General features: G+C 54.0%; 2 protein-coding genes across 4 annotated transcripts; both read right to left on the bottom strand.

Moving 5' to 3' along the window:
• Positions 1-1967: 1967 nt before the first annotated feature.
• STAMBP (STAM binding protein) lies at positions 1968-17679 on the bottom strand. Of its 2 annotated transcripts, none has more exons than XM_056508571.1 (10): positions 17618-17679; positions 13481-13702; positions 8882-8957; positions 7858-7953; positions 6899-7226; positions 6092-6216; positions 5279-5416; positions 3536-3648; positions 2861-2960; positions 1968-2463 (listed from the first exon to the last, which is right to left on the bottom strand). In XM_056508571.1, the coding sequence occupies exons 2-10, from the start codon at positions 13681-13683 to the stop codon at positions 2407-2409; spliced, it is 1236 nt and encodes a 411-aa protein (XP_056364546.1). In that variant the 5' UTR covers positions 13684-13702; positions 17618-17679; the 3' UTR covers positions 1968-2406. The 2 variants fall into 2 exon arrangements, with proteins under 2 accessions (XP_056364546.1, XP_056364547.1); XM_056508572.1 differs by having other exon boundaries at positions 6899-7223.
• A 259-nt stretch (positions 17680-17938) lies between these two features.
• Positions 17939-25549, bottom strand: DUSP11 (dual specificity phosphatase 11). 2 transcript variants are annotated; one of them, XM_056508570.1, is made up of 9 exons: positions 25476-25549; positions 24539-24614; positions 23234-23365; positions 22071-22194; positions 21573-21633; positions 21272-21318; positions 20606-20681; positions 20104-20205; positions 17939-19074 (listed from the first exon to the last, which is right to left on the bottom strand). In XM_056508570.1, exons 1-9 carry the CDS (start codon positions 25508-25510, stop codon positions 18744-18746), a joined length of 984 nt encoding a protein of 327 aa, XP_056364545.1. In that variant the 5' UTR covers positions 25511-25549; the 3' UTR covers positions 17939-18743. The 2 variants fall into 2 exon arrangements, with proteins under 2 accessions (XP_056364545.1, XP_056364544.1); XM_056508569.1 differs by having other exon boundaries at positions 20104-20208; positions 25476-25545.
• Positions 25550-26082: the final 533 nt, after the last annotated feature.

Genomic DNA, 26082 nt, shown 5'->3' with positions numbered 1-26082 from the left:
TCTCTAACTTCCCTCTCTTATCTCTTAGAACTCCTACAACCCCCCCACTCTCTTTCCCTGCTCTGAGCTGCAGCTGGCAGCTCCCGGCAGGACCCTTTATACCCACGCCCTGTGCAACAAACTGCAAACCTCGAGAGCAAAACACAGAAGCGCCGGAGCTTGTGCTGAGCACCGCGCAGCAGCCAGGCTCTCGGGGCCGGCGGAGCGCAGCCTAAAAAGGCAAGGTTTGTCCCCCGCAGCCAATCCAGCCCGGGATGCTCGCAGGAACGCCAGGCATCCCCCGGCACGGGCCAGCCCCGGGAGCAGCAGGGGCGAGCCCCGCTCGGCCGCCGCTTTTCAAACCTGCCGGCGGCCGCCAGCGCTCGGCGCCTCCCTCTGCGGGGGGATGCTCAGCGCTGGGAGCTCGCGGGATGCTGCTGGGGATGGGCACAAGTGTGAAAAGAGGGATTTGGAGATAAGCATCGCTCCCTGCCTGCGGGAGCCCCCTCAGAAACGCACGGCCCGCGTTGTTCCAGCCAATAAATCATTCCTGCTGAGTGTGGTGTAAGCTCGGGTTCAGCTCCTCCCAAATCCACCCCAGTTTTGGGTGGTTTTAAGGTGTGACAGTCACATCTGGCACATCTGGAGAGCCAGGGCAGCCTGGCAGCAGTGCCAGGAACTTGACATTCACTGACACACAAAGTGAGGAACCCGGGGACTTGGGGTGAAAAAATGGAATGAAAAAAGCTGGGGGCTCAGGGAGCAGTGCTGGGAGGGAGGTGGCAGCTGGGTCCCGACCTGAGGAACTCCCTGCTCCAAGGAAGGTGGAAAATTCCCTGGGAAGGTTTGTCAGTCACTGGGACAGCACCAAAGGGGTGATGTGCCACCAGCTCCTCTCCTGGAGCCAGCTCACTGCTGAGACCTGCTGGGAAGGGGAGCTGGGATGGATCCCTTGGGATGTTCCCCACGGATCTGAAGGAATTGCTGCTCTGCAAGATGTGATTTTCCACTCCGTGTCCCCACACTGCTCCAGGGGAGCCCTGGGGGTGAGGAGCTGTGCACAGCTGCGGGATGAACAGTCCTACATGGAAACTGCACCCTCCTCCCGAGCATGGCTTAAATTAATTAGGGCTGAAAACGAGTTCCCAGAGATGCCCCAAGGCCCCTCGCTCCCCTCCCGCCCCCGGGGCCAGCCTGTTCCCAAAAATGAAAAGCCGGGAGCAGCACTTGTCACGCAAAGGCGGCACCCCCCAAAGAAAGGGATGGCCCCCACCCCCGAGGCAGACCCCACCCCACGGAGAGAGCTCAAAGGAGAGGAGTGGCACAGGAGGCCGGGCTGGGTAATCCCGTCCATGTGTGAAAGCCACGGGCTGCTGGCTGTACGGGCTCAGGACACGATGTTTGCCAGGTGGGGAGGCAGCCCCAGCCCCAGCCCTGCCATGTGCCGGCCATCCCAGCCTGCTGCGGGCTCTGGGACGTGCAGCTGCCTCCCACCCTGCAGCGCTGCTGCTCCCCTCCCTCCCGAGGGCGGGGAAGGAAAATCTCGGCTTGGCACCCGACTAAAGCACCTCCAGGAGGGTCCTGCACAGCAGCGACGTCACCGAGGGCTGGGATTTGGCAAGGACAGGCTCCCAGCTGCTCTGGGATGTGCAGAGACAGTCAGGGATCTGGGAGCATGGAAGTGGCCAAAGCTGCTGGAAATCCCCTCCTGGTGTGGCAGTGGCAGCCAGGAGACCCAGCTCCCCCAGGGTAACACCAGGGCATCCCCCAGGCAGGAAAAGGGATGAAGTGCCCAGACATCCCTAAACGCTGCTGGGGTGCAAAGCAGGGCCACATGCAGGGACCTTCAGCCCTGAAATGCTGACAGAGGGATCCCAAAGGAGGTTGGGCTCTCTTCCCTTCCTGGGCAGACACAGGAGTGCAGGGAAGCAGCACTGAGCTCCTGTGGGGGTCAGAGGGGTCAGCAAGGCTGGATTTTAAACCACAGGAAAATTTTAAATAGGAAGATTTATCTGCTCCTGGAAGCTGTGCTGAGATGGAGCAGCCCAGAATGAGGGACAAAACAGGACATGGGTTAAACTGGACAAGTCCCAAAAGCACTTGAAGAGATTTCCACACCTCAGGGTTGCAGCAAGTCACAGGGAACCTCCCCAGGAGGCCATTCAAGGCTTGGATTAGAGTTAAACAACTGCTTTAGTGTTGGCTTCTGTGTCTGAGCTCCCAGCTGGCTTCTCCCCACAGCTGGAGCCCCTGGCAGCCCCACGCCAGGCACTGAGGGCCAGGGGCTCCTGCAGAGGGCAGGGATCCCATTCCACCACGGAGTGGGAGGGAGGGAGGGATCACTACATGGAAATCATCTGCTACAGGAGAACAAAACCGGTTCCCTGGGCCTAAAGGAGGGTTGTGAGAAGGGACAAGGCAAGAGGTTTATCTGAGGTCCATCATCACCACGTCTCTCTCCACTATTGACACGTGATTGCAGGTCTGGAAGAGAGGAGAACAGGGGACAGGGGGTTATTCAGATGTTCCCACAGCTCAAGTGAGTCTCCTCTTCCTCTTGACACAACCTGCAGCCAGTGCTTTCCCAGAACAGCCCTTGGATCCAGCTCCCTGGATCACCCCAACTGCTGGCCCTGCCCTGTGACCATGGCAGGCCCCAAACACAAATCCCCCCTCAAACAGCCCTGGGCTGCAGCCAGGAGCTCTGCATCACACCCCCAACACCTGGAAAACCTTGGGAAGCTCCTGCACCTCCACTCTGGGAATTGGAGAGCAGCCCCTGCTAGGCTGAGCCTCCTGGTCCCACCCCAGCACCTCAATGTGGATTTAAATCAGGGCACAACACAGCAACTCCCCTCCCCACAGCCCCCACAGAACTCACTGTGAAGAGAGGGGGGTCTTTGGGGTGAGGGTGGAACCCCTTCTGTCTGCAGGATGAGATCTCCTCCAGGCCATGCTCTGTCAGCTTGAAAAACCCTGTCCTGGAACAGGAATAGCAGCTCTGTAGCTCGAGCCTCTGCAGGCCCAGCCACATCCCCAGGGACACCTTTGGGGCCATTCAGCTCCAGCAGGAGCAGAGATTGAGGGACACCCCAGTTCCTGGGAAACTCCTCTCCCCAGCTCTGAACCTCCTGTCAGGGCTGGGCAGCCCCTGCCCAAGCACAGCCCCTGCAAACAGCTCACAGGAGCTGTCCAGCCACACTGCGACAGTCCAGCCCCAGGCCCGGAGCTGAGAGGGGAAGGGTGGGGCTGACAGCCCAGGCAGGGGGAAAAGCCTCCCCAGACCACACTCCTGGGATGCACACTGACCCCTGGAATGCACACTGACTCCTGGAATGCACACTGACTCCTGGAATCCACCAACCTCATTACAGGAATCCTCCCTCACTCCTGGAACTGTCCCTCACTCCTGCAGCCCACACTCACTCCTGGAGCCCACACTCACTCCTGCAGCCCACCCTCCCTCACTCCTGCAGCCCACCCTCCCTCACTCCTGCAGCCCACCCTCCCTCACTCCTGCAGCCCACCCTCCCTCACTCCTGCAGCCCACACTCACTCCTGGTACTTGGGGGAGCACACGATGGCGATGGACTCTGGCAGCATCATCTGGTAGGAGCAGTGGGTGTGCAGGTCCACGCTGGACAGGAAGGCTGTCTGGGTGGGGTGGGTCTGCAACAGGCACAGGGGACAGCAGTTACAGCAGGGACCTGCCAGGGGAGCCTTGTGGACAGGGGACACACCTGGGGTGGAATTCGTGGAATTGTGGAGTGGTTTGGGTTGGAGGGACCTTAAAGCTCATGCAGTGCCACCCCTGCCAGGGGCAGGGACACCTCCCACTGTCACAGCTGTGGGATCCAGGGATCCAGGGGCACCTACAGCTTTCTCTGGGAATTCCATCCCAGCCCTTTTCCAACCTCACAGGGAAGAATTCCTTCCCAATATCCCATCTAACCCTGCCTCTGGCAGTGGGCAGCCATTCCCCCTTGTCCTACCACACTCCCTGCTCTTGTGCTGAGTCCCTTCCAGCTCTCTTGTAGCCCCTTTATTTTTGGATTGTCCTAAAACGTGTGCTCCTGTTCTCCATGTGGTGTTACCTACAAAAGGAGCTCTACATTCCTGCCACATCCCACAAAAAATCACACCTTGAAGTCACAACAAAGTCCTTGCAGGGCACTTCACACATTCCTGTTCCTGAAGTGCAGCTCTGGGGGCTCAGCACATCCCAGGGTGCCACAGCACTCCAGGATATCACATTCCATGGAGGATATCACATTCCATGGAGGATATCACATCCCATGGAGGATATCACATCCCATGGAGGGCTGCACAACCCTGACAGGCACCACCTCACCCAGCTCCTGCTCACAGCCACGTTTCACTCAGCTCCTGCTCAGAGCCCTCGCTCCTTTTGCTGCTTGGGTTGTTTTTTTGCCAAGACCAGCAAAGGAATTGCAGGGGGTCCCTGAATGAGGCAGAGGTGTCACTGTCACTGTCACTGCAGAGGTGGCCCTGGAGCAGGCACTCAGAGCAGCAGCACTTCCCTGCCCAAGCCCTCAGGCAGCTGCTGCTTTCGAGAGATTACTCAGCTTTGCTTGGCAGGGATCCCAGTGCCAAAGGCTCCGTGGGGACACGGGGAGGAGCCTGCAGCTGGCACAGCTCACAGCACAGGGCTGCACAGGGACACTGGGTGGGAGATGTGTCCCTCTAGGAAAGGAGCTTGGGGTGCCCCCACAGAACCACAGAGTTGGCTTTTAGCTGGAGGAAACATGAGCTTCATGTCTGAGATCCACTTCCAGAGAATCCCAGAATGGGTTGGGTTGGGAGGGACCTTAAGGCCCACTCAGTGCCACTCCTGCCATGCCAGGGACACCTCCCACTGTCCCAGCTGCTCCCAGCCCTGTCCAGCCTGGCCCTGGACACTTCCAGGGATCCAGGAGCCACCACAGCTCCCCTGGGCATCCTGTGCCAGGGCCTCCCCACCCTCACAGGGAAAAGTTTCTTCCCAATATCTCATCTAAACCTTTCCTCCCTCCCTGTCAAAAGGCTTGATGCTTTAGGAAGGGACCCAAACATTAACCAGGCTTGGGAAGAGACCCAAATATTAACCAGGCTTAGGAAGGGACCCAAACATTAGCCAGGCCTGGATTTCTCCATCAGAGTAGTGAATGAGAGTGTACCAGAGAGAAAACCCAACCAGAGGCTGCTGCCCATTCCTGCCATCTCCTCCAGCACCTTCTCCTCCAGCAGCCCTTCCCCTTGGGGCTGGAGACCAGGGAAGTGGCAGGGCAAGGGGACTCACGTGGATCCAGCCCAGGGTGACCAGGCCATGCTGGTCCTGGATGATGAAGAGCTCCTCCTCACTCTCTGTGGTGCAGGAGTCAGGCCCTCCCAGCTGCTTGGGCACGATGACGTGGGTGATGGTGAACTCGTTCCTCATCTGCAAGGCAGTGGCAGCACAGCAGGCTGTAACCTCCCAGACATGAGGGAATTTCCTAAGCCTTGGAACAAGCCCATGGATGCATCCAGCACCCATCTGCAGGTGCAGCTCCAAGTTACTGGCAAAGGAGTTGCAGGATTTTCTTCCCGTTTCATTCTCCCTGCTGTGCAGAGCACCCACAGGAGCTCAGAGAAGTCCTGGACACCCCCCAAACCCAGCTCTCCACTCAGAAGGGGATGATGCCTCATCCCTAAACCATCCTCAGTGTCTGGAAGCAGCTGAACTGCAGGAAGTTGCTACATCAAACAACTTTGCTTCAAAGCAAACTTGTGGGAGTGTCTCAGGGCAGATGGGCTGGAGCTGCCAACAAAACCTGGGCACGCAAAGTCTGGGGAGAGCAGTGTCCTGAGTGAGGGCCACCAGCTGGGCCACCCAAAGGACAAGTGCCTGGAGCTGCCTGCCACCAGGAATGTCACCAAGGGGAGAGGAGAAGCTGAATGGGGGCTCAGGGTTGGGAAACCAAGAACGAGGAAAGGGAGGGGCACATAATTCCTGACAACACACTGAAGAACTCCAGGACAAAAATCAGAGTCCTTGAGCCACTCCCAGAGCCGTGGCACTGTGCCACACAGTCCCTGTGGCACTCCTGGGGTGCCCGTGGGGGTGTTTCCTCACCAGCTTCCCGCAGAGGATGCCGCAGGTCTCCACGCCCCGCGCCGTGTTGGCGTCAGCCAGCTGCAGGAACTTGTGGCACAGCTCCCTGGGGACAATCACCTGGCGCAGGACATCCACACCTGCACCTGGGGAGGAGGGCAGCACAGTCAGCAATGCTGCACTGGTGGTGCCCCAGGGCAGGATCTGAAGGGATGAAATGGAGAAAATCCACCTGGGAAGATCAAGTCCCCTTCCAGTGGCAGGCTCAGGGAAATGTGCCACTCGGACACGTGGTAAAGGACAGGCACCACTTCTCTCAGAAGAGGAAAAGGGAGATGGAGAGGGGAAGGATCCTCTAGCAGGGGATCAAAAGGAGTGTTTTGTTAGCAAAAATTAAACCACACACCCTCAGAAAATGTTATTTAAAGCAGGATGTGTTGCTGGGCAAGACTCAGCCATTGGACATGCTGAAATCAGTATTTTGGAACCATATTTAGTAGAATTTGGTCAGGAGGAGGATTCAATGAGCCCAGCCAGGAGCTAAACCCCACTCTCCAGCAAGTACTTGAATGGAGGAAAGGCAAACAGGCTGCAGACCCTGGAACAGCAGAGAGACTGGGCTGGAAAAGCAGGGAGGGCACATTCAGAAGAGGAGACAGCTCCCCCCAGCCCTGTCAGCATTCACTGGACAACACCCAGTGGCTCAGGACAGCAAACACCCAGGAGGGATGGAGCCATGGTCAGGTCATTCCAAGAGGCTCCCAGAAAAAGTGGCTGTGCTTGGCTCAGCCCCAGCAGGGGAGAAGGGATGCTCCAAGAGGTACTAACTGTTCTCTGTGCTCCCCAAAGCACTGGGCTTCAAAGATCTGTCCACAACAGGAGGTTTGGACGGGACAGTCCCCACTGATGGACTTGCTGGGTGAACTGGAGAGACTGGAACCTTTGGGATTAGGTCTGTTGGGGGCTTTTCCACGCCAGGGATGAGGGGTCCATCCACAGACTCTGGCTCTGGCTTTCCAAACTCCTGTGCTATCCTCAGGCGCTCCTTCTCCAGCTCCTGCCGCCGGATCATCTCCTCGAAGGCGTGGAACTGCTCCTGCTCTGCCTGCTGCTGCTTCATCAGGGCTACCCGAGTCTTCTCCTCCTCCAGCTGCTGCTGCAAAGCCAAAGTGGGTGCAAATTACTCCTCTTCCTCCTGCTCCAAGGAGGAACATGCCCAGGGACAGGAGCAGAGAGGGGGACACCAGCCCAGAGCAGAACACGAAGCCTCTGCAGACCCCCAGCCATTCCCAGGGTCTGCAAATGATCACCAGCAAACAGCATTTTCTGCAAGGAAACTTCAGCTTGCAGGGCACAGATCCAGAGCCAGCTGGACCAAGGGTGGGAAAACCACTGCTTTACCCTCCCTCTTCCATGGAATCACAGTCCCAGGTTGATCTCCCTCTATCCTGTCTCTAAAGTCACACTTGTCCAGAGCTAAACTGACTGCAGAGGTGACTGCTTTGCCCACAGAACCCCAGATCCTTGCCCACACTGAGTTTCTGGACTGCAAGACCTGGATGTGGTGTTGGGACAGAGAGAACAACCCAAGCCAGCAGCCCCAGCTCAGGCACAGGGAGAAGAGGCAGGGACACCTCTGACAGAGTCACCCGCAGGGGACAAGCCTGGAAAAGTTGGGGCCACCCAGACTGGACATTCCCAAGCACCCAGGGAGCCCTGGAGCTTCCAAACCCTGAGAGGCTGAGGGGCTCCTGGGGAGCACAGGCCTCCAGTCTCCTGTCACTCACCTCCTGCTCCTTGTACTTAGCATAGTCCTTGGCGTACCTCTTTAGCAGCTCCTCCTTGAGCTCTTCAGCTCGGGGAAAGGCTACTTCCTTCAGTTTCTGGGGGAGGAAACACAGCATCAGCCTGGGAAACAAAACCCCAGCAGCTGAAGAGTCCAAAAACCACACCAAAATCACTGAGCAAGAGCTCAGGCAGTGCTGTCCTCTCCTCCTCTGGACAACACTGAGCGGAGGAGCTGCAGCTTCTTGTGGCTGGGAGATTCCAAGGATTTCCCTGGAAAATCACTGCTTGGGACATCCAGCATGGACCACACATTCTTTAAAAAGCATGGAGTTGAACAGGGAAGAAAGGACACCTCAGTGCTCAACAGGAGGTAAACTGGACACCACTGCCAGTCCAGTGCAATGGGATAAGAACTCTCCAAACCATAACCTGGAGAATTGTGGAATTGTTTAGGTTGGAAAACACCTCCAAGATCATCGAGTTCAATTATTCCCCCAGAGCTGCCATGCCCACCACTAATCCAGGTCCCCAGGTGTTGTGAAACACTTCCAGGGATGGTGGAAGCCAGGACTGGACAATGCTTTTGGGGAAGGAATTTCCCAGTATCCAACTTAAGGCTCCCCTGGTGCAATGTGAGACCGTTTCCCCTTGTCCTGTCCCTGTTCCCTGGGAGCAGAGCCTGAACTACCCCCGCTGTCCCCTCCTGTCAGGGAGTTGTGCAGAGCCACAAGGTCCCTCCTGAACCTCCTTTTCTCCAGGCTGAGCCCCTTTCCAGCTCCCTCAGCTGCTCCTGGGGCTCCAGCCCCTTCCCCAGCTCCATTCCCTGCCCTGGACACGCTCCAGCCCCACAATGGATTCCTTGGAGTGGGGGGCCCAGAACTGAACTCCCAAGGGGTCAGAACTGCCTGGCCAAGCCAAGGCTTCTCAGCATTTGTGTGGATCACTCATCCCAGAGCCATGGGAGCCCAGGGTCCAGGATCCTGGCCACATTCCCACTCCAGACCTGGCACTGTCCCCACTTACTTTGACCGTCTCCCTCTTCTCAGGAATGACGGCGCTTTTGTAATCGCGGTGCTGCGGCAGCTTCTCGATGAACAGCCTGCAAAAACGGGACAGAAGCTGCAGCTCAGGACAGTCAGTGGTGTTTTGGGGATCCCTGTGCTCCCTCTCAGGCAGTCTGTCTGTCTGCAGGAACCCTCCAGCCCGTAACAGCCCCTGGAGCTCAGGAGTGCTCAGGAGATCTCACTCAATCCCAAGGGAGCCTCACACAGGTTTTCCTTCCACCTGGCCTCTGGAGGTGATCCTCAGGGATAAACTCATCTGTTTTGAAGAGAACCATTAATAACCTGCTCTAAACCACCAAGGGCACTGAGGTGACTCAGGGAGGTGCTTGGGCACCTGCCCACAGCTGGGAGCATCCCAGGATTCCACCCGAGCTCAAGGACTCGGCTGACTCAGAGCTCCCTGTCCTTCTGCAGGGACACAGTTTGTGCAGGAGGGGAAATTAACTCACACCTTGGCCAGGGAAAACTGGCAGGTGAGCTAAAAGCAAGAAGCAAGTTCCCAACAGCCCCTGCTGCACCAGGAGCCTTTGGGCTCTGCAGCCTGAGCACCCCAGGCTCTCCAGGCAGGAGGGAGAATTCTGCTTCTGGGGAGGGAAATGAAGACGGAGCTCAGCACCATCCCACCCAGCTTCCACCACCCCAGGCTGCTCCAGCCCCCTCCAGCCTGGCCTGGACACTTCCAGGGATCCAGGGGCAGCCACAGCTGCTCTGGGCACCCTGTGCCTCCCCACCCTCACAGGGAAGAATTTCTTTCTAACATCCAATCTGTAGCTCTGCTGTTCCCCTTGTCCTGTCACTGCCCAGGTCAAAAAGTCTCTCTTCTCTTTTTCAGGAGCCTCCTTTAAGTGCTGGAATGCCACAGTGAGATCCTTCCATGGAGTTCTACGAGCACTAAAACAAGGAGAAAATCCCACAAACAAGAGGCAGTTCACTCTGGCTCAGCTCTCTGAGGCTCCTTGAGTTAATCTGTGACCAAGTCCCCAGCAGTGACAGAGTGCTCAGGGTGAGCTTAGCCAGGCCCTTCCCTCCTGTGAGCAGAGCTTTGCTGGCTCTGGGATCCACAAAGCTTTGGGGATAACTCCAAATCCCTGCCCTCCTCCTGCTTGTGCACCCACAGGAGGATGTTCCAGCCTCCTGCCCAGGCACAGGGAAAAAGGGAATTAAAAAGGGAAAAGGGAAGAAGGGGAAGAAGAAGGGGAAGAAGAAGGGGAAGAAGAAGGGGAAGAAGAAGGGGAAGAAGAAGGGGAAGAAGAAGGGGAAGAAGAAGGGGAAGAAGAAGGGGAAGAAGAAGGGGAAGAAGAAGGGGAAGAAGAAGGGGAAGAAGAAGGGGAAGAAGAAGGGGAAGAAGAAGGGGAAGAAGAAGGGGAAGAAGAAGGGGAAGAAGGGAATACAGTGCCACAGAGAGAATAATAGTGCCACAGAGAGAATAATAGTGCCACAGAGAGAATAATAGTGCCACAGAGAGAATAATAGTGCCACAGAGAGAATAATAGTGCCACAGAGAGCAGAACAAACCAATCAAGTAAAGCCAAGCAGGAAAAACTCAGGAGGCAGAGAAACTCTGAGAAACCTCTGTGTGTGCAGTAAACAAAGGCAGCTGCTCCAAGCCCTCAGAGACAAGGAAGGACTTTTTGCCTCCCTGAGTGCTCCTGGTGAGGATGCAGGATCAGCAGGGCCAGGGCACAGCCTGGAGCCCTGCAGAGGCTGTGGCTCCCTCCCAGAGCCCCAGTGAGGTCCCTGCTCCCAGCTGGGGGTGTGAAGTAGGTCACTGTGCCAAGGAGACACAACAAGGCCCCGAGCGCTGCCAGCAGCTTGTAGATTAAAATGGAAGGGATTAATTAGGAAGGATTAAGAGCAGATGCTGGCCTGGGCAGGATGGAAAAACCAGCAGAGACAGCTGGCTTTCCACAAGTCAGGAAGTGGGGGAAAAAAGTGGGCAGGAGGGTGAGAGGAGGGCTCAGGCAGGCAGAGGAATACTCCAGGCAGGAGCTGCAGTGGCAGGAGCTGCAGTGGCTGGGATGGGGCAGAGGAAAACTCCAGGCAGGAGCTGCAGTGGCAGCCTGGGATGGGGCACAGGAAGGGCTGGAACTCCTCATGTTTCCTATGCACAGCCCTGCTGAGGCCTGGCAAGACCAGAACCTCCCAGGGCCAGGAGTTTTGGGCTGGTTCAAACCTCTGCATGCTCCCAAGCCCAGCAAGCAGCAGCTGTTTGGCAGCCAGCAGCCACAGCCAGGACTATTTTTAAGCCCAGCTCCGGTGCCCAGCCAAGCCAGTGGCTCTGGAGGCCCTGAGACACCCCCATGAGTTCCTGGAGCTGATCCAAGCAAATGGAGGAGCCCAAATATAACAGAAAAGTTGTGTCTTATTACTTTTTTCTTTCTTTCTTGACCCCTCTTTAGGAGCAGAAGGGACTCTCAGGTCTCCCCAGAGCATTTTCTCCTCCGGGCTGAACACCCCCACCTCTCCCAGCCTGACCCCATTCCTAGGAAAGGGAGAGCAGAGCAAATCCATGAGAGGCTCCACTGAATTGCCAGTGCCTCCTCCTGCTCTCTGGATCTAGGAAACATCAAACCTTTGCTCGAGCTCCAGCCTCCCATCTTCCCTGGAAGAAATGACAGTGGCATCAAGCTCCTGTCTTTGGACAATCCAGGGCAGGAGCTCACATTGGTCAGGGGTCAGGTTTTGCACCCTCCTGGCAGCCCAGCAGCCAGACAAGAAATTCCAGGAGAATCATTTGAAAGCTGCTGGGAACACACCCCAGCCCCTCTGGCTGCTACAATGAACCAGCCTCCAGCTCATTTGTTTAGTTAAAAAGTTTCTTCTTCGGGCCCAGCTGCGTAACCCTCCTGGAACCCTTCCCAAAGGTTTTACACTTCCCAGCTCCCCCTGCAGCCTCCCAGGCCCTCGCCACCATGCCCATAAAAGCTCAGGAAGTGCGAGGTGGGGAGGAAAGCTAATCAGAGAAAAATGTGTTGGGTTTAAGGGGCAGCAACCCTGCACACAGGGGCAGGGAGGGAAAATGCCCACGGAGATGCCAACCCTGTTTTGGGTGAGTGGGGAGAGTGGGCACAGCACAGACCACACCAGTGGCACTGGGTGGGAGCAGGAGGGACAGATTAAGGGGAAAAAACCCTACAGGAACAGGACACTGCAGTGTTGGGATCAGAGTTTTCATCCCTTTAAACACCCACAGCTGTGTTTGAGCAGGCTGGGTTTTGTTGCTGAGGTGTAAAAATAAATCCCCGAGTGGTCCCTGGTCCCAAAGGAGAAACTCCCTGCAGTGGAAGGCTGTAGTAACCTCAGAGTAGAGAGTGGAACAGGCTCAGAGTAAAAGGATCAGAGTAAAACAGGCTCAGAGCAAAACTGGCTTCTCCCCTGAAGGTGGCTTAGCAGAGACACCCCAACCCAGCCTCGATCCTTTAGGTAGATACCAGATACAAAAATCCCTGACCACAGATCCCTGCCCAGACCTAGGATGTCACAGCTGAGCTAGAGAAAAACTGAGGCCAACTGAGGTGATGAAACACCTGCAAACTTTGACCTCCAGGTCGATAAAATCTCTCTGCTGCTGGCAGGAGTCTCCAGAGGGGCAGAGTGACCCAAGATCAGCCTGGTTCCCAAGGGAGTTTCATTCCCATAATACCAACATCCCAAAAGGCTGCCAGAGGATGCTGCCAGTCTCCTCCATTGGTGCCCAGTGACAGGACAAGGAGTGAGGACCATAAATCAAACACAAGAAGTTCAACTTCAACAGGAGGAAAATATTCTTTTCATGGAGGGGGGCAGAGCTCTGGAACAGCTGGAGCCTCCCTCTCTGCAGACATTCCAAACTCACCTGGACCTGGCTCTGTGTCACCTGCTCCAGGTGACCCTGCTGGGGCAGAGGGTTGGAGTGGATGGTATCCAAGCTAAAGTTTTCTGGGATTATGGATTCTGAAAACTTACACAAACAAGCTGCATCTGTGGCTTTGTGCCTCACCTGTCCCATGTGTCCTGGTCAGTCTGAGCTGCATCTGAGGCTTTGTGCCTCACACTTTTCCCAGATCTCCTGGCCAGTCCCACTAGCTGTGGCACCTCAAATCACTCGGGAGCAGAGCTCAGGCCAGAACCCAGAGCTGTGGCACCCAAATCCCTCGGGAACCCAGAGCTGTGGCACCCCAAATCCCTCGGGAACCCAGAGCTGTGGCACCCAAATCCCTCGGGAACCCAGAGCTGTGGCACCCAAATCTCTCAGGAACCCAGAGCTGTGGCACCCCAAATCCCTCGGGAACCCAGAGCTGTGGTACCCAAATCCCTCGGGAACCCAGAGCTGTGGCACCCCAAATCCCTCGGGAACCCAGAGCTGTAGCACCCAAATCCCTCAGGAACCCAGAGCTGTGGCACCCAAATCCCTCGGGAACCCAGAGCTGTGGCACCCAAATCCCTCGGGAACCCAGAGCTGTGGCACCCAAATCCCTCGGGAACCCAGAGCTGTGGCACCCAAATCCCTCGGGAACCCAGAGCTGTGGAGCTCTCCTGTCCCTGTGACCCCGCAGCGCCCCCGGAGCCCCAGACTCACGTGATGTACTTGTTGTAGAGGATGAAGGCGTGCTCCAGGTTGCCCTCCTCGCAGTAGACGGTGGCCATGCGCAGCATCTCCACGCCCGAGCGGAAGTAGCGCCGCGGGGGGATGTCCTCGCTCACCTCCACGCTGCTCCCCGCCTGGATCAGCCGCCGCACGCGCTCCTCCGGCGCCAGCCCCGCGCTGCCGGGGCCCGGCATGATCCACGTGGGCCGGGCGCTGCGGGAGGCACGGCCGTCACGGGGGGAACGGGCTCGGGGGCGTGGGGGCATGGAGGCACAGAGACGGGATCATGGAGACATGGAATTACAGTCAGGGGGTCATGGAGACATGGAATCACAGAGTCAGGGGGCATGGAATCACAGAGTGATGGGATCATGGAGACATGGAATCACAGAGTGATGGGATCATGGAGACATGGAATCACAGTGATGGGATCATGGAGACATGGAATCACAGAGTGATGGGATCATGGAGACATGGAATCACAGAGCGATGGGATCATGGAGACATGGAATTAGAGTCAGGGGTCATGGAATTACAGAGTGATGGGATCATGGAGACATGGAATTACAGAGTCAGGGGGTCATGGAATCACAGAGCAATGGGATCATGGAGCCATGGAATCACAGAGTCAGGGGATCATGGAGACATGGAATCACAGAGTCAGGGGATCATGGAGACATGGAATCACAGAGTCAGGGGATCATGGAATCACAGAGCGATGGGATCATGGAGACATGGAATTACAGAGTGATGGGATCATGGAGACATGGAATTACAGAGTCAGGGGTCATGGAATCACAGAGTGATGGGATCATGGAGACATGGAATTACAGAGTGATGGGATCACGGAGACATGGAATCACAGAGCGATGGGATCATGGGGTCATGGAATTACAGAGTCGGGGGTCATGGAATCACAGAGTCAGGGGGTCATGGAATTACAGAGTGATGGGATCATGGAGACATGGAATTACAGAGTCGGGGGTCATGGAATCACAGAGTCAGGGGGTCATGGAATCACAGAGCGATGGGATCATGGAGACATGGAATTACAGAGTGATGGGATCATGGAGACATGGAATCACAGAGTCAGGGGTCATGGAATTACAGAGTCAGGGGGTCATGGAATCACAGAGCGATGGGATCATGGAGCCATGGAATTACAGAGTCAGGGGGTCATGGAATCACAGTGATGGGATCATGGAGACATGGAATTACAGAGTCAGGGGGTTCACAGAGACATGGAATCACAGAGTGATGGGATCATGGAGACATGGAATCACAGAGCGATGGGATCATGGAGACATGGAATCACAGAGTCAGGGGGCATGGAATCACAGAGCGATGGGATCATGGAGACATGGAATCACAGAGTCAGGGGTCATGGAATTACAGAGTCAGGGGGTCATGGAATCACAGAGCGATGGGATCATGGAGCCATGGAATTACAGAGTCAGGGGGTCATGGAATCACAGAGCGATGGGATCATGGAGCCATGGAATTACAGAGTCAGGGGGTCATGGAATCACAGAGTGATGGGATCATGGAGACATGGAATTACAGAGTCAGGAGTCATGGAATCACAGAGTCAGGGGGTCATGGAATCACAGAGTCAGGGGGTCATGGAATCACAGAGTCAGGGGTCATGGAATCACAGAGTGATGGGATCATGGAGACATGGAATCACAGAGTCAGGGGTCATGGAATCACAGAGCGATGGGATCATGGAGACATGGAATCACAGAGTCAGGGGGTCATGGAATTACAGAGTGATGGGATCATGGAGACATGGAATTACAGAGTCAGGGGGCATGGAATCACAGAGTGATGGGATCATGGAGACATGGAACTACAGAGTCAGGGGTCATGGAATCACAGAGCGATGGGATCATGGAGACATGGAATCACAGAGCGATGGGATCACGGAGACATGGAATCACAGAGCGATGGGATCATGGAGACATGGAATCACAGAGCGATGGGATCATGGAATCACAGAGTGATGGGATCATGGAGACATGGAATTACAGAGTCAGGGGGGCATGGAATCACAGAGCGATGGGATCACGGAGACATGGAATTACAGTCAGGGGGTCATGGAATCACAGAGCGATGGGATCATGGAGCCATGGAATTACAGAGTCAGGGGGTCATGGAATCACAGAGTCAGGGGGTCATGGAATTACAGAGTCAGGGGGTCATGGAATCACAGAGTCAGGGGGTCATGGAATCACAGAGTCAGGGGTCATGGAATTACAGAGTCAGGGGTCATGGAATCAGAGTCATGGAATCATGGGATCACAGAATTACAGTCATGGAATCATGGAATCACAGAGTCAGGGGGTCATGGAATTACAGAGTTAGGGGATCATGGAATCACAGAGTCATGGAATCATGGGATCATAGAATTACAGAGTCATGGAATCATGAGATCATGGAATCACAGAGTCATGGAATCATGGAGTTAAAGAGTCACAGAATCATGAGATCGTGGAATCACAGAGTCATGGAATCATGGGGTCATGGAATCATGAGATCATGGACTCATGGGATCATGGAACGACAGACTCATGGAATCATGAGATCGTGGAATGACAGAGTCAGGGGGTCATGGAGCCATGGAATCACAGACTCATGGAATCATGGGATCATGGAATCACAGAGTCAGGGGGTCATGGGGTCATGGAATTACAGAGTCAGGGGGTCATGGAGCCATGGAATCACAGAGTCATGGGATCATGGAATGACAGAGTCAGGGGGTCATGGAGCCATGGAATCACAGAGTCACAGAATCATGAGATCGTGGAATTACAAAGTCATGGAATCATGAGATCATGGAATTACAGAGTCATGGGATCACGGAATCACAGAGTCATGGAATCATGGGATCATGGAATTACAGACTCATGGAATCATGGGGTCATGGAATCACGGAGTCAGGGGGTCATGGAGTCACAGTCGTGGAAATAATGGAATCATGGAATTACAGAGACATGGAAATCATTGGATCACAGAGTCATGAAAATTATGGAATCACAGAATCACAGAGTCATGGAAATCATGGAGTCACAGAGTAACGGGATCATGGAATTACAGACTCATGGAAATCATGGAATCAGTCATGGAAATCATGGAATCACAGTCACAGAAATCACGGAATCACAGATCCACAGAAATCCCAGAACCACAAGGTTGGAAGAGACCTTTAAGATCATCGAGTCCAACCCATGCCCTAGCACCACCTCAACTAATCCATCCTGACCCAACAGGATCCCTCAAATCCATCCTGACCCAGCAGGATCCATCCCAAATCCATCCTGACCCAGCAGGATCCATCCCAAATCCATCCTGACCCAACAGGATCCCTCAAATCCATCCTGACCCAACAGGATCCATCCCAAATCCATCCTGACCCAACAGGATCCATCCCAAATCCATCCTGACCCAGCAGGATCCATCCCAAATCCATCCTGACCCAGCAGGATCCATCCCAAATCCATCCTGACCCAGCAGGATCTCCCAAATCCATCCTGACCCAGCAGGATCATCCCAAATCCATCCTGACCCAGCAGGATCCATCCCAAATCCATCCTGACCCAACAGGATCCATCCTGAGCCAAGAGGATCCCCCCAAACTCATCCTGGCCCAACGGGAACATCCCAAATCCCTCTCTGCCCGTGCTGTGGGAGGCACTCCCGTCACCCCAGGAATGCACCATGACCTGATCCATGTGGGAATCACCACAGACAGGAGCTGCTGGATTCCTTGTGGAAGCAGCGAGCCCAAAAATCCTCCACAAGACTCCTCCTCCTCCACCAAAAGTGAGAGAGCCGCCGAACCAAAGCCCCCGCCCTCCTCAAGAGGGAATCTTTTGCAGAATCTCCAAAAGGAGAGCCCCAAAACGAATCCCTCTGCCCTGAGGGGAAATGATGGCCCAGGCAGAGCCGCCCGCCGGATCCCCTGTCCTGAGGGGAAACATCTCCCTAAGCAGATCCCCCTCCCCAAGGCGAAGTTCCCACAGCCAGCGCAGCCCGCCTGAAGCCGCCCCCGATGCTCAGAGGGATTCCCCCCAGCAGAGCCGGGACCCTCCATCCCACCGGACCCCCCATCCCCGGCCCGGCCCTGACCTGCCGAGCGCCGCCGCCGTTCGCCCCTCAGCACTTCCGGGTTCTCCCCCACCCGCCCCGCCTCGCTTCCGACAGCCAATCAGAATTCACCGCAAAATCCGGGTATGCGGCAACGCACCGCCCACTTCCGCCTGGGTGCCTCAATGGGACGTTGTGCGCCGTGACGTCACAGCGGCAGGTCTTAAAGGGGCAGCGCCCGTGGAGAGGCGGCGCTCCACCCAAACCCAAACCCGGCCGTTCTCACCCCAAAACCGCGCCCAACCCCCGCAGCGCGGATCCTGCGCGGGCCCCTCAGGGGAAAGGACTGCTCCACACCCAGGCTGCAGTTTGCACAGCGTGGAAATTTACTTTAGCAAAAGTGGGTTAAAAGGAGGGAAAAAACCCTCGTGTTTACACAGCCAGTTCTGTTTCTTTTATGTGCTGAGGAAATCAACAAAAGCCCGTTTTGTTGAAGGTCCTAGGGATGCCTGAGCATGTTTCTTTAGGATTATTCCAGCTCTGGTTGAGTCTGTGTTTATTTTTATTCCCCACATCCCTCATGGATCAGCATCGGATTAAAAAATTCCTTGTAAAAGCATCGGTGCTGGGGAGAGCAAGAGAAAAAGAGATTAAAAAGCAGCCTGGCAGCTCCTGGGCGAGGCACAGCTGCTCCCTCCAGCCCCAGGAGGGCTTTTCCCCACGGATCCCACTCCCAGTGCTGTCAGGACATGTCCTGCTCCCCCACTCTGTGCTTCCTGCGCCGCCGTTTCCTGGCGGGCGGGGGCTCCTGGGGCTGGGGGCTCTGGGGGGGCAGCAGCTCCTTGTGCTGCTTCTTGGAGGGTGGGGAAAGCCAACAGTTCCTGGGGGCCAGACTGCAGGGCTGCCTCTGCTCCAGGTGATTCTGCTCCAGGTGATTCCACTTCTTCTGCTTCCTCTGCTCCAGGTGATTCCACTTCTTCTGCTTCCTCTGCTCCAGGTGATTCTGCTGCCTCTGCTCCAGGTGATCCTGCTCCAGGTGATCCTGCTCCAAGTGATTCCACTTCTTCTGCTTCCTCTGCTCCAGATGATCCTGCTCCAGGTGATCCTGCTCCAGGTGATTCCACTTCTTCTGCTTCCTCTGCTCCAGGTGATTCTGCTCCAGGTGATTTCACTTCTGCTTCCTCTGCTCCAGGTGATTCTGCTCCAGGTGATTCCACTTCTTCTGCTGCCTCTGCTCCAAATAATTCTGCTTCAGGTGATTCTGCTTCATCTGTTTCTTCTGTTCCAGGTGATTCTGCTTCATCTGCTTCTCCTGCTCCAGATGATTCCAGCTCTGCTGCCTCTGCTCCAGATGCTCCAGCTTTTTCAGCTGCCTCTGCTCCAGCTTCTTCTGCTGCAGCTGCCCCTGGCCCAGGGCCCCGTGCCTGTGTCCCAGCTCCTGGGGCTGTTCCTGAGCTGTGGGGCCAGGCCACTGCTTCTTCTTGCTGCTGCCAGGGTTCCTGCAAGGAAATGTGGGAGTCAGCACCCAAAAAAGGCTGCTTGGGAACACCTTGGGCCCCTCTGGGTGCACCCAAAGCCTTTTCCTGCTGCCTGAAAGATGAGAACACCCAGAGGTTCACTGCTGATTCCTGACAAGAGGGTTTCAGCAGGAAGTGTTTTCCATGCCCCCAAGGTGATGCCTTGAGTTTTAGCTTTGATATTTTTCAGAATCTCTGCTTCTTAATGTCTAACTCTGAAACCTCATGGTGGTGTTAGTAAATTCTCCTCCCAGGGTGGATGGACAAAACAATCCCTTCCCAGCTGGAGAATCAAGGACAGCCAAAAAGCAGAAACAATGGCTAAGGGAGGGGGGCAAACCAGGGGGCTGAGACTTCATGTCCTGGGGCTGTGCTTGGACAACTGACCCCAATGTGCAGATGAACCAAAACCTATAAAAGTGTAAAACTCATAACCAGGATCCATCTTGGATTTGATTTGGGTGTAGCCCTGCTGGGCTCTTGCACTGCCTAAGGTGAATCTTGTCCATAAATACCAATTTTATTCCTTTTGGTTTTAGTTTGTAACTGGGTAGAAACACTAATAAATATAGTGGGTTTGGTTTATCAATCTGAATTTTTTTTTTTGTTGTCAGATAGGCTCAGGAGCAAGGCAGTACAAGTTTAACTTTAAATGGTACAAAGAGAAACATTATTTTAAAAATCAGAATAATACTTTAGACTACTTTTTTTTCTACTGAAAATGCATAGAAAATAATTAGTAATTTTAACATTTGTTTCTTTTAAACACTAATGTTTACTTATATTTACAGTTAGAACAGTTATATTTACTTTATAATGTTTTTATGTGTTATAGGGAAAGAAGAGGGTTTTTTTAGTAGTTAAAAAAAGAAATTTTAGTTTATGATTTTTCTTTTTATTTGGGATTTGATTGGTTTTTTGCTGAAATTTCAGGAAATCTTTACAAAGCACCACAACAACCACCCTTGGGAGCAGCAATTGAGGCTGCCAGGGGAAGGGGCACACACCTACCTGGGCACTGCCAGGGGGGGCTTCACCAGCTGCTTTGGGGGCTTGGCTGGGGCACTGCCTTTGCTCCTGGAGAGATCTGAGCCCAAGCTCTTCACTTCACAGCTGCTTTTGAAGGGAATTTGAAAGACAATTCCAGATGTTTTCACAGGAAAAACAGAGTGATCACATCAGCTGTCTCACACCCAGAAAAGGGGGATTGGGGTTTTCCCACCCAGCTCCAATCCCAGCATGGCCAGGGACACCTTCCCCTGTCCCAGGCTGCTCCAAGCTGCCCTTGGACACTTCCAGGGATGGAGAAACCACAGATTTTCTGGGAATTCCACCACCACCCTCACAGGGAGGGATTTCTGCCCAACATGCCACCTAACCCTGCCCTCTGTGGGTTTTCACCATTTCTCCCTTGCCCTGGCTCTCCCTGTGTGCTGTCCCAGCTCCCACCTCCCCTCCTGCAGCCCCTGAGGCTCACAGCAGCTCTCCTCACTCCTGGAACAGCCAGACTCACTTTTTCAGGGCTCTCTTCTGCAGATCCTGGATGTAGTTGCTTCTCTCTATGGGATGCCCTCGACACTTGTTGAACACTGGGGAGAGACAGAGTTACCCCAACACAAGTGTTTTGGTTTTAGTTTGTAACTGGGTAGAAACACCAATAAATTTAATGGTTTGGGATTATCAATTTGAATTTTTTTTTGTTGTGAGGCAGGATTAGGAGGAAGCCAATACAGGTTTAAATTTAAATGGTACAAATAAAAACTTTATTACTAGAAACTATAAGAAAAAAAAATAATACTTTAGACTACTTTATTTCTACTGAAAATGCATAGAAAATAATTAGTAATTTTAACATTTGTTTATTCTAAACACTACTGTTTACATATATCTATAGTTAGAACAATTATATTTACTTTATAATATTTTTATGTGTTACAGGGGAAAAAGAGTTTTCTAATAGTTCAAAAAAATGAAATTTTAGTTTATGATTTTTTTTTTAATTTGGGATTTGATTTTTTTTTAATAAGGATAAATAAACCACCACAAGAAGTGACCCCCTGGGGCTGCTGAATAACTGAAACCTTCCAGAAGGGTTTTAACCCCTTTCCCCAAGCACAGTCCCCTCCCTGGAGCCATCCCAAACCTCCCTGAACACTCCCCATGCCAGCAGGATACTCACATTCTATGGCAGCATTTGGCTCCATGCCTTCAACATCAATCAGGTACCTGCACAGAGCAGAAATCAAATTACACAATTAATTATGAAAACACTGAGGGCTTAGTGATGATTAAAACAGGAAATAAATGACTGGGGAGTTTCAAATCCTTTATTCATGTTCCCCAATGGAAAATCAGTATTTTGGGGTGGATTTTGGGGTGAAAACACCCCCTAGCAAAAGCTGTAAATCCCTGCAAGTCTGGGATCACACAAATCACTCCTGAGAATGCCACCACTGCCCCCCAGCTGACCAAGAACTCACCTGCAGACCAGGTAGCCAGTCCTGTTCAAGCCATGTGTGCAGTGCACCCCAATGAGTTTATCTGCAACACACACAGGGGACATTCAGCTGCTTTTCCTCCCAAATCTCTCCAATCTCCCCAAAATGAGCCCATCTGCATCAACCCCCCAGCAGTGACACCAGCACAATGAACAGAAATAACCCCACACATCACCATGGCCGTGTCTAATTAGCACTCAGCTCATCAACTCATTAATTCTGGCAGCTCATCTGCACAACCCCAGAGCTCCAACTCAATTAAGGCTCAAATGATCACAGAACCCTGCAATGCTTTGGGCTGGAAAGGACCTTACAGCCCACCCAGGGCCATGGGCAGGGACAGCTCCCACCATCCCAGGCTGCTCCAAGCCCTGTCCAGGAGTATCAGAGGAAAAAACCAATTTATTGCCTTGAAATTCCCATAGTCAAGAGCAGGAAAAGAAATCCCTGCTGGCAGCAGTCAGGGGGATCCACACTCACCATTGTCTTTGTTTGCTGTCAGAAACTTTTTCACAAGGTATTTGAACCTCAGAATGGTTTTTCTGTTTGGGATCTCGTGCCCCATGGTCAGGATCTTGCAGTAGCGCAGGGTGGGTGGCAGCTCCTGCAGGAAAAACTCAATCAACTCCAGAAAAAACACAAATTTCTCATTAATTAAAGAATCCCAGGTAATTAACCAGGAGAAGATGAGTTTTCCCACCAAGCCCTAAAGAGCAGCTACACAGTTTGTTACAAAAATAGAGACATAATAAAAGAAAACTATCTAGTAAATATAAAATATAAGTATAAATATATTTATATAGTATAATTTAAACCTTGCTAGCAGTAGTTTGTAGAAGTTCCCATACAAAAGAAACCTTAGAAATGAAAAGCCACTTAACACCACAAATTATTGTAGTAAGAAAATAAGTGTGCACCTGCATAAGCAAAAGATCTGTCCCATAAAAATCATTTAAAAAGGTATAAAAATCAGTAGATGCAAAAGATCAGTAGAAAACATCTAAGTAAAAGGAAGTCTTTTAGCATAGACACACAGAACACCTTTAAACCAATGAGTTAGGGGGCAAGAAAATGATCAGCCAATAAGAGTTCAACACAAAGTCTGTAAAACTGTATAAAATGAGTTATTTAACTAAAAAAATTTGCTTTTCCTGCATGAAAAAACTGAGTCCCAGCTAGGCACACAGTTTTAGTAAGAAAAGTTTCACTCCCTGGACAGAGTACCAATATTCTGGATTATTTCTCCTGCCTTTGCTCTTTTTTTCTCCTGAGGCTTCACCTCACCCCCTGCCAGAGGATTCCAGGCTCTCTCAGGTGTCACATACTGATAAAATCTTATTTAAAAAAACTGCAAGGAGGCAAAAAAACTACAAGGAGGAAAAAAACTGCAAGGAGGAAAAAACATAAGGAAAAAACCACATAAGGAAAAAAACACAAAAGGAAAAAACCACATAAGGAAAAATTATAAGAAAAAAAAACATAAGAAAAAACGAAGCAGGTAAAACTTCCAGGAAACCTTTATAAACCACTGCATAACATATAACATTAAACTGTGCACAATGAAGATTCAGGTATTCTACTCCCAAAAAAGACAAATATTTTTCTGGCTGCTGATCTGAGGAGAATCCCAAATCCTCCCCGACCTCACGGCCGTAGTAGCGCGTGGTGTACGTCAGGTCAATGATCAGCCCCAGCTCCTCCTTCCTCTCCTCCACCCTCCTGATGAGGTCATGAGGGGAAAATCTCTCTTCTGGCAGGAGGTTCCGATCAAAGCTCTGCAGGAAAGGATGTTTTAAAGCAGTTATTGAAATGTGGATGTGCTGTGATGGGTGGGGAGAGGAGATCAGGGAGAAGGGCTCAGCAAGGGGCAAAGGCTGCAGCAGGAAAAACCAGTTTGGGCACTGAATGCTGGGGGGGTTTGGGCTGAAAAGGACATTAAAACTCATCCAGTTCTGTGGACAGGGATGTGCTCAGAGCCTCAGAGCTTTGGGGCAGCTCAGCTGAGAGTTCCCAGGGCTGAGTGAACACTTTAACCCCGCAGTGACAAACACATCCAGGCACTGCAGCTCTCCTGGTGGAAGTTGGGATTCAGCTCAAACATGTGGAATCACAGAATCACCGAGGCTGGAAAAGCCCTTCTACCCCATGGAGTGCCAGCTGTGCCCCATCCCCACCCTGTGCCCAGCCCACAGCACTGAGTGCCACGTCCAGGAGCTCCCTGGACACCTCCAGGTGTGGGGACCCCAAACCTCCTTGGGCAGTTCCAAGGTCTGACCACCCTTCCCAGGAAGAAACTCCTCCTGATGTGCAGCCTGAGCCTCCCCTGGCACAGCTTGGGGCCATTTTCTCTCCTCCTGTCCCTGCTGTCTGGGAGCAGAGCCCAGCCCCAGGCCCAGCTGCTGCCATACTTGATGCCTTAAGTTTCAGCTCTCATATTTTTCAGATTCCATGCTGCCTGGGCACATAGCTCTGAGCTTTGTAAGTGTGTTAGCAAGTTCTCTTCAAAGTTTAGTCAGACAAAACAATTCTTTTCCAGCTTAAGAGCCAAGTATAATCATTACAGCTTCAGGCCCCAAAAGCATAAACAGGGAGCTGAAGAGAGCAAACAAGGACAGGACTTCATAGTGTGAAGGTGATTGGACAAATTAACTCTAATATGTAAATGGACCAAAACTTCTAAAAGTGTGAAAACTCATGGCCAGGATCCATCCTGGGTGCAGACCTGGCCAGGCTCCTGTACTGCTCATTAAAGGCCTTTCAATAAATATCCACTTTATTTTTTTAGCTCTGCCCAGTGTCTGCTCCAGCTCAGCCTTTCTAGGCACCACACTGACCCCCACTGCCCCATTCCCAAAATCTCAGCAAATTCCCTCCAGGAATCCCCACCAAGCCACATCACCCCCAGCTGTCACCCCCCAAAGTGCCCCAGGACCCTGCTGGCCCCTCACCTCCTTCAGGGGCACCTTGAAGGCCACGAAGCGCGTGCCCGGCATCCTGCGGCCCAGCGGGATGTACTCGGTCCACCTGGGCCCAGAGGGGGGTGAAACCGGGCCAGAGAGCCCCTGGCAGAGCCCCCCGGGCCAGAGAGCCCCGGGCAGAGCCCCCCGGGCCAGAGAGCCCCGGGCAGGGCCCCCCCAGAGCCGGGAACACAACTCCCCCCAGCCTGGGAAGCACCAAAGCACCGCGGAGCCTCAACCTCCCGCTGGCATCAGAGCCTCACAATCCCCCATGGCCAGGGAGCCCAGACCCATGGACTGCAAACACTCAGTCTGGGCATCCTCAAACTCTGCCCAGGGAACTTCAAACTCACCCAGTCTGGGCATCCTCAAACTCTGTCCAGGGAACTTCAAACTCACCCAGTCTGGGCATCCTCAAACTCTGTCCAGGGAACCTCAAACTCACCCAGTCTGGGGATCCTCAAACTCTGTCCAGCCCAGGGACCCTCAAACTCACCCAGTCTGGGGATCCTCAAACTCTGTCCAGCCCAGGGAACCTCAAATTCCCCCAGTCTGGGGATCCTCAAGCTCTGTCCAGCCCAGGGAACCTCAAACTCCCCCCAGTTCTCGGGACACTCAAGCCTAGAGCCCTCAAACCTCCACCAGACCCAGAATTCCCAAATCCCCCCTCAAACTCCACTGGGCCCTGGGCTCCAAACCACCCCTGGCTCAGGGACCCTCAATCCCCACCCCGGCCAGAAATCCTTCAAGCTTCCCCAGGCCCTGGGACCTTCAAACCCCTCAGCCCCAGAGTCCCTTGTTCCCCACCGCACGGCACCCATGGGACGGTGCAGCAGCGCCGCCACTGCCCGGTCCCGGCCGGGTTTTGGGTCCCTCCCCGCAGGCGGGAGCCCCCGGCCGGGAGGAACCGCGCTCAGGCCGCGCTCACCGCTCCGGGACGCGGCAGGACCCCCTGCCCGCCATGATGGCGACGGCGCAGCGCTCGAGAGTGACGTCACTTCCGCGCCCGCCGCGCGGCCCAGCGGAGCCACGCGAGGCCACGCCCCCAAGCAGAGACCACGCCCAGCAGGGGTCACGCCCCCGCGCGGCGCCCTGGGGCTCTCGCGCCGCCTAGCGGTCACGGGCGGCACTGCAGCGGAGGGACACCGAGCCGGGACTGAACCGGCACCGAACCGGCACCGAACCGGCGCCGAACCGGGACCGAACTGGAGCCACCGAACCGGGACCGAACTGGGACCGAACCGGGACCGAACTGGGACCGAACCGGAACCGAACCAGGACCGAACTGGGGCCGAACCGGAACCGAACCAGGACCGAACCGGCACCGAACTGGCGCCGAACTGGAGCCACTGAACCGGGACCGAACTGGGACCGAACTGGCGCCGAACCGGGACCGAACTGGAGCCACCGAACCGGGACCGAACTGGGACCGAACCGGGACCGAACTGGAGCCACCGAACCGGGACCGAACCAGGACCGAACCGGGACCGAACCGGAGCCACCGAACTAGGACTGAATCGGGACCGAATCAGAGC

This window comes from Oenanthe melanoleuca, chromosome 22 (genome assembly GCF_029582105.1).
Source record: "Oenanthe melanoleuca isolate GR-GAL-2019-014 chromosome 22, OMel1.0, whole genome shotgun sequence".
Taxonomy (NCBI): Eukaryota; Metazoa; Chordata; class Aves; order Passeriformes; family Muscicapidae; genus Oenanthe; species Oenanthe melanoleuca.
This window is presented reverse-complemented; position numbering and strand designations above follow the sequence as displayed.

What these genes read in the sequence shown, in the direction of transcription:
- DUSP11 (XM_056508569.1), bottom strand. Translation starts at nt 25,510, where the DNA reads ATGGCGGGCAGGGGGTCCTGCCGCGTCCCGGAGCG. An exon ending in TCCTGCCGCGTCCCGGAGCG is followed by an intron (nt 24,615 to 25,475) that starts GTGAGCGCGGCC and finishes CTCTGGGCCCAG; the next exon opens with GTGGACCGAGTACATCCCGC. An exon ending in CAGAAGAGAGCCCTGAAAAA is followed by an intron (nt 20,209 to 20,605) that starts GTGAGTCTGGCT and finishes TCCCTTCAAAAG; the next exon opens with CAGCTGTGAAGTGAAGAGCT.
- STAMBP (XM_056508571.1), bottom strand. Translation starts at nt 13,683, where the DNA reads ATGCCGGGCCCCGGCAGCGCGGGGCTGGCGCCGGAGGAGCGCGTGCGG. An exon ending in AGAAGAGGGAGACGGTCAAA is followed by an intron (nt 7,954 to 8,881) that starts GTAAGTGGGGAC and finishes TTCCTCCCCCAG; the next exon opens with AAACTGAAGGAAGTAGCCTT. An exon ending in TTTGGGGAGCACAGAGAACA is followed by an intron (nt 6,217 to 6,898) that starts GTTAGTACCTCT and finishes CCTCCTCCCCAG; the next exon opens with GTGCAGGTGTGGATGTCCTG.